The sequence below is a fragment of the Scedosporium apiospermum genome, assembly GCF_000732125.1.
Source record: "Scedosporium apiospermum strain IHEM 14462 chromosome Unknown SEQ_SAPIO_0108, whole genome shotgun sequence".
NCBI lineage: Eukaryota > Fungi > Ascomycota > Sordariomycetes > Microascales > Microascaceae > Scedosporium > Scedosporium apiospermum.
Window position 1 is genome coordinate 353,089 of NW_015971809.1, and position 12,184 is coordinate 365,272.

At 49.7% G+C, this 12,184-nt stretch overlaps 1 protein-coding gene and 1 pseudogene across 1 annotated transcript; one reads left to right on the top strand and one right to left on the bottom strand.

The window, feature by feature from the left end:
* Window positions 1-9,155: 9,155 nt before the first annotated feature.
* SAPIO_CDS6922 lies at window positions 9,156-10,382 on the top strand (annotated as a pseudogene; the record flags this gene model as incomplete).
* Window positions 10,383-11,084: 702 nt separating this feature from the next.
* On the bottom strand, window positions 11,085-12,184 carry SAPIO_CDS6923 (Uncharacterized protein; the record flags this gene model as incomplete). Its single annotated transcript, XM_016788892.1, has 2 exons — window positions 11,085-11,489; window positions 11,588-12,184. 2 exons carry the CDS (start codon window positions 12,182-12,184, stop codon window positions 11,085-11,087), a joined length of 1,002 nt encoding a protein of 333 aa, XP_016641529.1.

The window sequence follows — 12,184 nt, forward strand, 5'->3', positions numbered from 1 at the left end:
AAGGATCAAGTAGACATCTGACTTTTTTCTTTTTTTCTTCTTTGCCTCTTTCTTTTTTTTCTTTCATCTTTCACCAACCACATACAAACATACAACACACAAACATAAGACTTTCATACCCCGGCCAAACATGGGGGGATTACCCCTAGCAGGACTCACGTCTTTTTTTTTTTTTCCCCTTTCTTTTCCTCCATTTTTCATCTTCCCCTCAACCAATATTGCTTTTCCGGCCAAAAAGAGGTGGAAGCCAATCTAAAGCTTGTGTGACGTCATATAAAATATGGGAAACTATGGGACTCGGGATATGGAACTGAAATCAATTGTTTTCTTTTGTTAATCGATTTTATTCCCTCATTCACTTCTTCGTGTAGCAGCATCTTTGGGCAAAGCAACGCAAAAAGCAGCAATCGGTGTTTATTATTATTTTTCTGTTTCATCGGGCTCACTACGAAAAACAAAAGACCATTCATATCGATTCGCGTCCACTTTTTTTTTTTTTTATTCCTTTCTCATATTGTTCTCCATCTTCCTGCCTCCCCGATGCTTATTGCCCCACCGCATCCTACTGCTACTTTGCATTTTTTTTCTCGTGCGATCTTTTCTTATTTTTCTTACCATCCTTCTCCACTGTTTTCTGGTCGTTTTCTCCTGCATGGGGTGGAATAGATTTTAATATGGTAGAAAATTTGGTTTTTGTGGAGTTCAATGTTCTTTTGATGGCATTTTTAAGGGAAAATCTAAGGCTTTCTGCTTCTACTTAATATCAGGTTGGACATAATAAGATTCTATCGCGTTCTTCTTTAATTCTTCTCCCGCTGCCAACAGGGAATTAATTCGGAAAGAAGGGGAGATGTGTTGAGGGGGTGTGTGACATGTCATCAATGGACCATTGCGTCTTCTCGAGGGGATGGGGAACGACTGAAGTACGTGAGAGGTCGTTTTGGACTCGATTGGATCGAGGGGTGGCAGATAGATTGGACCGACCGGGTCATCACCCAAGACTCAAGAGGGGAGAACTTGGAACTTTGCGGCACAGGCACCGGCACAGGTCTCGGAATGGCTGAATGGTCCACCGGACTCTTCGCGACCTGCCGGAGAAGTGGCCTTACGTGTCGGGTTCATTTTGCACAGATATCCAGATCAAGGATCGAGGCGAGATGGGAAGATGCGATGAGATGGAGTTCGTGGGGCCGGGACCTGATGATCTGCATCGAAAATTCCCTCTTCTCTAGAATAGCAATCCACTTGATACCTTGGCACAATTTTCTTTTTTCTTTTTTCACTCTCTTTACTTCTTTTGTTTGCCTCTCCGCAGGATGTCTGTTCTGTTCCGGGGGTCTAGTTCTTGTTCCTACATGCCGAGCCGCATCTAAACTGCACTTGACGTGCGTTGATGAAAAAAATGAAGGAAAAACAACCCATGCCTCTGTCATGAGACCAACACTAGTTTCCCCTCATGGCGTGAGAAAGTAATTTCAGAAAGAAAAAAAAATGGCAAAGAAAAATCAAGATCTTGACAGTATTCCGAGACCGAGGAGAAAGGTGTGTGTATACTGCAGAACAGCTGTGCTTTTCCTTGCGATTCAACAAGAGGCGCGCCACTGAGGGGGTCTTTCAATATGGATGAATTGGTCTGAGGCAATCTGCATCCCGCTTCGTGTTATTAGGTACATGTTGCACAGGCAAATCTTGGCGGGTGCCGAAGTACTGGGTATCTTGGCATTGGGTCTGTCTTACGTGGACCATCAACGACGGGGTCTTGATTTCCTTTTATGTGTAATTTTTTACTATTTTTTTTATTCCCCTCCTGGGCTCACTTCGGGGCAAAGATGCAGCGCTGCAGATGGAGGATTCGAAGGAGGATGCGGTTTGCTTTGAGGGCGGAGTGAAGTTTGTATCCAGACGGCCTATCATACAAAGCTGTCGTCCAACAACTCCCACGAGGAACTGGTGATCTTTGCCACTTCCTTCATCCTCCCCCGCGACCCTGCCACACACCAAGACCAGGAACCGGACACTGTTTCACTGGACCCGGGAGGACGGGAATTAAGCTCGCGGAGACACATGGATCTTTGTGAGACATTCTCCGCGCCTTGCTTTTCGTCCCAACGGCCATGATGGAAGTAAGACACATCCACAAAGGGTTCCATTACTGTCATATCCCCCACACTCCTTAGAGTCAGCTTACTATGGAGATCCTTCGATCCCAGAACGTTGAATGTTCAACATGTTCTACATCTTCCATGCGTATATTTTGTCTCCCTCCCCCACTTGTCTTTTGCATTGCAACAATATGGCCCAGGCCAGACCTCTATGGACAACTCACCCCCTCAATTGTAAGGACGTCGTCATGAGGTTTCCCACATTATCGATTTCTGTGTCCATCGGATCCTCGGCATCTCCCATATACCGTCCTTGTTATATGAAGGACTGGAGCAAATGAGATGGAATGCTTCAACCACATGAGTCTATTGCCGGTCCATCACTGAACGACAGGCCTCTGTCTCCAGGCAGATCACCAACAAGGGGGGGGAGGGGTGTGGGAGAGGAAGTCCTTTCTGGAGGGTGAGGTGATGGAACCTCGTGATGATGGTGTCTTTTTTCACCTTTTTCGCCCTGTATCATTCGCGATTGATGCAATTGTGTTGTTTCTCAGGTCCCACCGGTTTTACTTGTATTAACAAGGCAACAATGCAAAAAGTAAACATCAACTTCGAGCCATGCCCCCCCCAAAAAAATATGCGATGGGAGTTGGTTCTTTCTCCCGATGTTACGTCGCAGGGAAAGCTTCTTCCCTCAACCCGGCCAGGCTGTGCTCCGTTAGCGAAGGGGAACGAACCCATGAAAAAGGAAAAAAACGGTTCAGGGCAGAAACGGTGGCTAACACGTGGTTAGCACTGCGATCCGATTCCATTAGTGGGGCGAGTCGCTCTGTCCCTCGAAGTACCTCCAAGTCACTCCAGGCACCGTCGCATCAGAAGGGGCGGGTCAATTGGTAGCTACCTGCGGTACCTTGCGGTGCGGACACCCACTGTGGGAAGGAGCAAAAATAGTGGTGTGGTTAGTGTACGAGCATCGCATCTCGGGGCGCCTTTAGTGGACAGCTTCACCCCTCCTCTCCCCTGGTCGCCCCTGGTCTGGTGCAACACAACAGGACTGCACTGACCCTAGTTCCCCGAGTTCCCTCGAGAAGGAAGGCTCGAAATATCAGGTTGGAAATTACACTACGCCCATCTTTTCGACGTTCTGCTTGGACAAAGTACGCACATACGCATAACACCATCGCCTGGTCATTGCTCTACCCCCCCGATCCCCAAATCGACAGATGATTGTTCTCGGTTACCGGCTCCGAACAATGAGCAATGACCACGAAAAGGAGAAGGGGGAAAAAAAGGGAGATCAATTGATCGTGCAGATGGTGTATCACAGCCTCGAAAGGCTCGGCTGGGGGGTGGCTCCACCTACCATAAAAAGCAACAAAATTCAACGGGGGTGGCTGGTGTCAATTTTATTTTCCTATGCACTTGCCGACAGGGAAGTTTTCTGCACTGCGGACATCGACGGCGCAAGAGGAACAAAAATAGCACAAAAAAAAAAAAAAAAAAAAAAAAAAAAAAAAAGAGAAAAAAATCTTTTGAGAACCCCGTTGAGGCATCAGGCATCAATCAATGGCTGACACATTCTCTAGTGTAAGACTGTCTAAGCCCGACTTTCTTCCTTCTTCCTCCAGGCATACAATTGTACCGATCAAGCTGCGTTGGTTCGGCTCCATCTTGATCCGAACTTTCATCCTTGATGAACAGGGCAATCAGAACGAAGGCGATTACTTCGTACTTTGTAAACTACTTTCTCCCCCCTTTTCGCTCATTGGCAGAAAAATTGTTCCGAAGGAAACAGATTCCATTCTTGGAAACAAACCCCCCGGTCTAACAGCCGCGGACTACAGCCGAGCTTCCACCATTCCTGCCCTATCCTCATGGGAGCTAGACCAGGGGGTTAAGGCTTTGCTAGGATCTCAGTGGCAAACAACGAGGAAAGGGAATGGAAAGCGAGCTGAACTGGTGGGACTTTTAGTGCACCGCTAAACTAGTTTAGTCTAGCATCTGCACAAGGCGAGAAGCGCTGAAGGTGGCTAGATCGAGAAAGAAAATCGATGATCCCACCCCTGTCAACATGGGTCCGGCCCCTTCCCACTGGGATTTCTAAGAGTACCAGTACTGGACTCCAGAACTCTTCCGAGGTTTGCTAACTAATTTGGAATCAACGAGCACCAGCTGCAGCCTTCGGGGAAGAGGATTTACTTCGTCCAAAGGTACATGTCATTTCCAATTCAATGTTGTTGCCTCGTTGTACCCACATTAGCGCGTGTCGTGTAAGTGTTCCACCATGCCTCGTGTTCGCCCTGGTGGAAACACGTCACTGCCGAGCTTTTTGCGATGGAGCTGGCCCCATCGCCCGACAGAACGGCTCCTTGTTCTTCTTTAACCTGAGACAAGCGGATTTAAGCCTCAAGAAGAAGGAGGAAGAAGAAGAAAAGTGGAAACACGCCCAAACAGAGAAAGCGGACGCATACAAAATATACGGGGGGGATCCTAGACATTTTGGCAAACACGAGAGACCTCAAACATCGATGTCATACCCATGAGGCTAAGGCTCGATGGGGATAAGACCCAGAAATGATCGTCACTGCCAAGCGAGAAGCATCAAAATAGAACTTGGAAGTAGCATTCAGTGGGGACCAGGGGGCTGGCTGGTGGGTTGGTCCTCAACCAAAACGCAGCAGTGAGGTCGGCATGGTTCTCACGTTGGAGCCTGGAGAAAGGAAAAAGAGGCCTCATTCTTCGGGCGTTCGGAAAGGGGTACAAGACAGAAGAAGGCAGATGAAAAGGAAAACGATGGATCTTGTGTTTTTCAAATGAATCGCTCGTTTTCCAGAGCTCATTACCACTCACACGAGACATTTCTCTTTCCCTGGTCCGCTTCATGCTCGTCCGTTTCTTCCCCGGCGGTCATGCGGTTACCGAAGGCTGCTTGACCATGGAAGTGCGCCACCGGCTTCATTGAAAGTGAGGATAAAAAGGAAGGGCCAGTCTCCCAACCTGCAGTTCAGCACAACGCCCCTAGGGCTCGGAAATTACGCTGATGTCGATGTTGATGATGTGATTGTGGAGCGCAGGCTGTCCGGATTTGTGCTGGCCGTCTCGCTTCGGACTTACTCTGCGTTTCTCATTGTTTTGTTTTTCCAGGAGACTTGGGGGAGGCGCGGTCAAGCCGGTCTTTTTTTTTTTGTCATGATGGGACCCCGCGCCAAGTTTATGCAGGTTTTTCTTTGAAGTCTTACACGATGTAGCTGAAACTTGCAGAGGGGAAACAAGAGGCTGCAGCATGGAAAGTGGCGCAGGATCTCCGCGGATGGGGCTGTTTACCCCCTCCAACCTCCGACGCCTGGCCCATGGAAATAGCAATGACAACTTTGTATGACTATTATTATACAGCGGCGGAATATGAAGTTGCATTGGGATAATGCAAGAGAAACATGTGCAAGGTGACCGCACAAGGTGTTAATGGCAACTTCACTACATAAGGTCGCAGGTGCCGAAAAGATGGCGGAAGCGTCTCGCTTCCAAGCATCACAGCCCTAGCGCAACAGTAACATCACCCCCCCGGGCCGACCACTCTTCCTCCAGAAAATCGTGCCTCATCCGACGTCGATCATAGGTTGGGTCGGGGACGATGGGGACCGGTGAACTGAGGACAACAATCCACAGGATTTTCAAGCAGCTTTGCAGTTCCGGGATGCGGTCAACGTCGCTTCTGGCCTGGTCCCAATGCAATAACTGGCCCTATATACGACAAGTAACCTTGAATGCTCTTTTGCACTGGCTGCGGCGCCAGCAAGACCCATGGATTCCCTTCCGGTGTCTGTCTGTGGCCCGGCCGTTTAAGGGGTTATCTGATGGCGCTCTTTAACCCACGGGCATTCTAACTTCCACGATGCAACCCTACCTCTTTCCCCTCTCTGTCATTCTCTTTTCGGACGAGAAATCTTGGAGAGGCTTAATTAAGTTTTCCACTAGTGAAAAAAAACTATCTACAGGGGATGGAGAGAGGCTGGAAATATCATGACCAGACTCTTACGAAAAGTATTGACAGAATCGTCATTGGTGTGATTGGTGTGATACCGGTTACCGCATGAGAAATATTGACGATGTTGCCGAGAAAAGAGAAGAGAAACCTTGCAGGGACTGGTTGAAAAGTGGCGTCGAAGTCGTATTATTCTCGATTGAGCTGTGCGTTGTATTGTTTGTATCAACCAGTCGTGTTTCTGACAATTGTCACTCTAGCTCTGCCCAGCGTCTTTGAACAGGGGGGGAGAATGAGGGAAACCCGGCACTACTGCAAGCCCCGATCCCAACGCTTGATGCTCTCAAGGGGTGTTAGTTGCTACTGGGAGCTGAGTTTTTCCACGTCTTCTTTAGCCTCCTCTCTCCTTGAAGTCCTTTTGTAAGAAGATTATCATATCGGTGTCTAGGTGAGGTTCAGCTCGGCGTTATCCTAAGAGGCTTGCTGGAAAACCTCGTAATTAGATCCATTAATCAATATATTAACGCGGTATTGCCAGCGCATCCGTTCGCTTCGTCCCGAGGCTTTTTTTTTTAGGGTATCCAAACCCGGAAAGTGAAAAAGGCGGAAAAAGTGTCCGTCAGCTGGAAGGCCACGGCAGCAGATGGGTCCCCGTCATCCTCTAATGTACTAATGTATGAGAGCAACGCCCAGAAACGAACATTGAAGCTGACATTGGCATTAAGCTGGGCGAGTCTGACAAGAGTGGGTCAGGCCCAACTTCGGAGCGGGCCTGAGGCGACTTCCTTCTTGTCTGGCCTGGTTTCTGCGAATAGAAAGGCGAAAAGGAAACACTTACAAAACAGCCTTTTTCTCTTTTCTTCGTTAGCGCGGCCTAAGCCCCCGTCCACGTTTTTTCTCCAACTTCCTCGTGTCCGGAGGTCTCGGTCAGCTCCGCATTCCTTGCCTTGAAACGGGGAAAACGAAAGGGTAACCCAAAACGAAACCCCCAAGTTTGGGTATTGACAAGACAAGGGAAAAGGGAGGGGGATGATCAGACTTTCGTGCCAACTATTCACCCATTTGACGTCCTTGTGTCTCTCCTCTCCCGCACCCCGGCAGCCTTGCGTGCGAAGGGCGAGATATTGGGACATTTCCAGGTGACAGGTCGCCACTGCTCTCCGATTTTCGATATTCTTTCCCGACTTGGGGTTGGAGTTTATGATTTTCTGTGGGGTTTTTTGTCAATAGCGTAGAAAGCTTGTAAACTTACATGGCGTACATGCAACCTGACGTATCGAAGAAACGTCCGTTGATGCTTCTCTCGTGCATGCTCGTAGACCTGGACGCCTGGGCCCGGACATTGACACAGGGAACTGGGCTGAAGAGAAACAACATTGAACGTACGAGACGATGAGGGGCCGCAAGTGAGATTGGGGCCAAAGCTCTGTTACATCTGATGAGGCCTTGACCTTGTTGATGGGGAAATCCATATTTTAATTGCTTGACCTTCTTTTTCATGATTGTCTGAGGTATCTTGTTGATGTTGTCATGGCTTGGCAAAGTGACTGATTGTGACTGATTCATGATGGACCGGGGGGAAGGTACCAGTCTTTTGCAGATCTTCTTCTTCTCTTCTTTTATTTTTTTTTTTTCCTGATTTTTATTTTATTTTATTTTCTTCTCGGGCTTTTATGTTGGCGAAGTCCGGCAAATCCAACATATATCCACCCAATCGATCCTTCATGCATGGCATAACAGGATGAAGAGGGCAGGATCTGGCTGATTGATATCCATTCTCCATCCTCCTCATGCTTTGCCAGGAGGCGTAATACTTCCGTAGTAATAAATATAGTACAGATCAAAATCCTTTAGTTCAGATCCCGCCCCAGTTTTCGTTTCTCTTTTTCCAAGAACATCCAAAGCCAAGGAAATATTTCCCAGGAACCCAGGGACCCCCCAAGGGGGCCAGACCCAGTTTGTTAGTGTCGTCTCATGTCTCACGTCTCACGTCTAGAGTGGATTTGTACTTGTAAGAAAAAATAAGCCTTGTCAAGTCGAAGATCGAAATCTTGGCTCCATCGATACATAGACCTTTAGGCCAAGACTTGTACGTTCCCTTCCCCCCAGTTTCTGGGCCCCGAAGGCTCCGGTGGCTCTTTTGAAGGTGAAAGAGTGTTTGCAAAAGCAGCCCGATGCCAAGGTGTTTTTTTTGGTTTGGTCTTCTACTTGTATTTCCCCCTTAAAAGTTGGAGACTTGGGTCTCACTTGACCATTGACACGTTCTTTCCTTTCCTCTCTTCCCTCTCTTCTGTCTTTGCTCTTGGATCTTTGTGTCTGTCTTGTCTATCGAATCCGGTCTATCGTTCCCAGATGTTTTTCTTTGTTCTTTTTTTGGAATACATTTTTGTCTCTTCTTGCTTGCTTCTTTGAGATATCCCGTCGTCGTTGGTTATACCCTGTCGTTCTCGGTGTCTTCAAGCTATCCTCGGAGTCACACCGAACATCGAATCTCTATCTTCAGTCGACACTAAGGCCCGATCACCACCACCACCACCACCTTCGGCCTTCCACTCCTTCCAACTCCCGAAGTGGCTCACCGTCTTCCGAAAACAGAGCCTCACACCCCAACCCCAACCCCAACCCCAACCCATCGCTGTCGTCCGTTCCGGTTGCCCGTTTTCGAAATTCTTCGAGCCAACAAGATTATGCTTATTTCCCTTCCAATATTAGAACCTTGAACAATTTGGTTCCTTCCGCCCCAAAAACGACCAGGGAAATATCACCAAAAGAGTGACGCCTACAGCCGCCAGAACCAATAAATCCCCAAAAACGGTTTAAATCACCAACCTTAAACCAGGGGTGCGAAGGTCTCAAAAGTGTTGCTGTCACTTTGCCCCAGCGCGCTAATTCCGACGTTGCATTCCTACCCTATACGAAGACGAGCTGGGAAACCCGAACCATTGGAAATCAATTCGACCCGATTCCGAAGTACCTCTGGTTCCTTGGTCCCAGCTTTCTCTGCCAAGTCACATTTACACCGCACAACAGTTGGGAGGGTACTTACCCCCCTTTTCCCCCGCCCTCACACAATGTCCTCCAAGAGAAGCAAGAGACTATCAATCCTAGTCTCCAGGCTCATGCACCGCCCTCGCAAACACATCGTCGCCGAGTCAGTATCATCGTCCTCACGACCGGCAACATCACCATCCTCCCCAACCGATACCACCACTACCCCTGTCAATAACACTACCACCACGACACCGAGCACACCACCCGTTATCCCGGCCCTACAGCTAGGAGAAACAACGGCGACACCAGAAGGATCAAGCCTAAACCTGCCCCTAATCCTATCCTCCACCCCTACCCCGTCAACTAGCACGCCAAGTTCCAGTGGCACTTCCAAATCGGACCCCGTGCTAGCCATGCCCTCCTCAGGTGCCTCCACGCCTCCCACAACCATCCACGGCGCCAACTCCTCCCTCCCCAGCACGCCGCGCCGGCGCGCCTCCCCTGTGTCGGACCAATCGCCCACCAGCCCATTCATCTGCATCCCCCTCTACATCTACCCGAGCCCTCAGGCCTGGGAGCCCCTAGTCGAGGCGGCACTAGCCCACCCGACCTCATACTTCCACGCCGTTGTCAATCCCAGTAACGGGCCGGGGACCACACCGCTGCCGGATGAGAACTACGTCGATGCCCTACGACGTCTCTCGGCGCTGCCTAATGTGACTATCCTCGGCTATGTCCACGTCACGTATGGTAAGCGGCCGGTCACCGATGTCGAGAATGACATTGGTGAGTACGCTGCCTGGAGCACGCGGGATACATTCAAGGCCAGCGATGACTACTATGAGGAGTCGGCGCGCATCAGGATAGATGGCATCTTCTTCGACGAGACGCCCTCGGACCCGGAGATGCTACCCTACATGTCCCGCGTGTCCAGGTGTGCCAAGCGTCTTTTACGCGGTGCTAAGAGCGGAGCCAACGGTCTCGTCATGCTCAACCCCGGCGTGGTGGTGGCGCCGGCCTACTACGACATGGCGGATTACGTCGTGGCGTTCGAGCAGGCCCACGAGCACTGGAACGCCACAAGGGATGAGTTCCTAGAAGGCTTGGGCGGCCGGTCGAGGAGGCAGAAGACGGTCGTCATGGTGCATACGTGTCCCGAGGAGCAGACCGAGGTCGAGGGGCTTGTTGGCGAGGTGAGGAAGGCGGGGATTAGTGGGCAGTTCCTTACTGAGCAGGTTAACGGCGGGTATTCGCAGTGGCCTTGCTGGTGGAGTCAATATGTTGATTCTGTATTTTTGCATCAGTAGAGTGGAAGAGGAGACAGAATGGGATTTAATGGTGAGGAAGGCTTGGCTCCAGTGTAACCTGGGCCAAGAAAAAGCTTATCTAGGCATCATTTCAGAGGCGTGAGTCCATCGACAAAGCCAAGGTCTGGGCAGTGGACTCTTGGGAACCCTCGGGAACAAGGGTGTGCATTGAAGAAAAAAAGAAAGAAAAAAGAACAAAAAAAGAATCGAAAAAAGGCTTGGTATCGTGAAGCCAAGACGTTGGTTTGGGAATCTAATATCATGAGCATTCTATATATATCATCAGACAGGCATTCTTTCTTTGCATGGTTTAAATAAGGTTTGGGCATCATCAATTCAATTACTTGGCAGATCCGACATTCTGAGTCTGGATTTGCGACTAAGACAAGAAGACTCGCTACGAGGTAGTGTACACAATTACACTGTAAATACAGAACCGAATATTTCGTGGCAAATGGGATATCAATTGATCTAAATTAACGTATTGAGATGACCAAGAAGGAATGAAGAAAAAAACACGAGGGGAATAAAAAAAAAGGGGGAATAAAACAATAAAAATTACAAGTGCCCTCCCCCACGAGAATTAGCGAGAGAAATGCCCCATGCTCTGTCTGCTGTATAATGTCTAACACAATTTGCGAAAGTAAAAAGAACCCATATAAAAAAAAGTAAGAAAAAAAATTAAACGAGTGTGTAATCCTTCTATGCATCCTGAATCGAAGTCGTGAATGTCTTCCCATCGCAATACTCCACCCACCCATCAAGATTCATATTCTTCAACACGGTGCTAAACTCCCCAGCGCCCTGGCTCGCGCACCTCCTCTTCGACTCGTCGGCGAGGCTCGTGCCCTTGGGGAGCTCTTCCTTGGGATACTCGATGCGGAAGACGGGCTTGTTGGCCGTGATGAACTTTTCAAAGGTCCCGCACTCGTCGAACTGGCCGCACTGCTCGTTGACGGAGAAGTCGACGTAGGGGAGGGCCTGCTCGATGATGTCGCCGGCGTTCTTGAGGCCTACGGCCATTTTGTACTTGGCGGCCTCGAGGGAGAGGAATTTCATGAAGTCGACGGAGTCTTTGGCGGTGAGGTCGAGGCCGTTGTCGTTTTGCTTCGGTGAGGGAGTTAGTTCGTTGCCTCAAAGAAAAAAAATAAAAATAAAAATAAAGTCATGCTGGAAGTGAGAAGGGTTAGGGTTCTTCCACTTACGTATCCGTCGACGTTGTCGGGGTCAATAGCATCGCAGCCCTTGTCGGCAGCAATCTTGATCCTTGCCGCCATGATAGAACGAACGTTCTCACTCGAAAGCTTCAACCACTTCTCGCCGGGCCAGCCATCAAGCTCCTTGCCAAGATCCTCCGCCTGGAATTTATCCTTATCGTCCCTCCAGTCCTCGTACGAGCCCGCACTGAAGTAGCAAATGACCTTCTTCCCCTTCTTCTGTAGCTCGGAAAAGTTCTCGGCGTCATTGTTGAACAGATCCAAGTCGTACACGGCCACGTCGGGCGTCAGCTCCTTCGTCAGGTCGATAGGGTGGAGGAGGATGATCTGCCACGAATCGCCCACGGCGGGCGTCCACTTCAACGTGCGGTTGACGCCCGTGTCGGGCGGGCCGAGGTCCTCGTTGCCGCTGTCGTCGTCGTCGCCGTTGCGGAGGCCTAGGCCGAGACCGAGACCGAGGGCTAGACCGATCACGACGATTACTCCGGCGATTATGAAGGCGAGGCGGCGCCAGCGGGTGGGGTTCGCGAGGCGGAGTTGGTCGCCCTTGCCTACGGAGTCGGAGTTGTAGTTTAGTTGAGACAT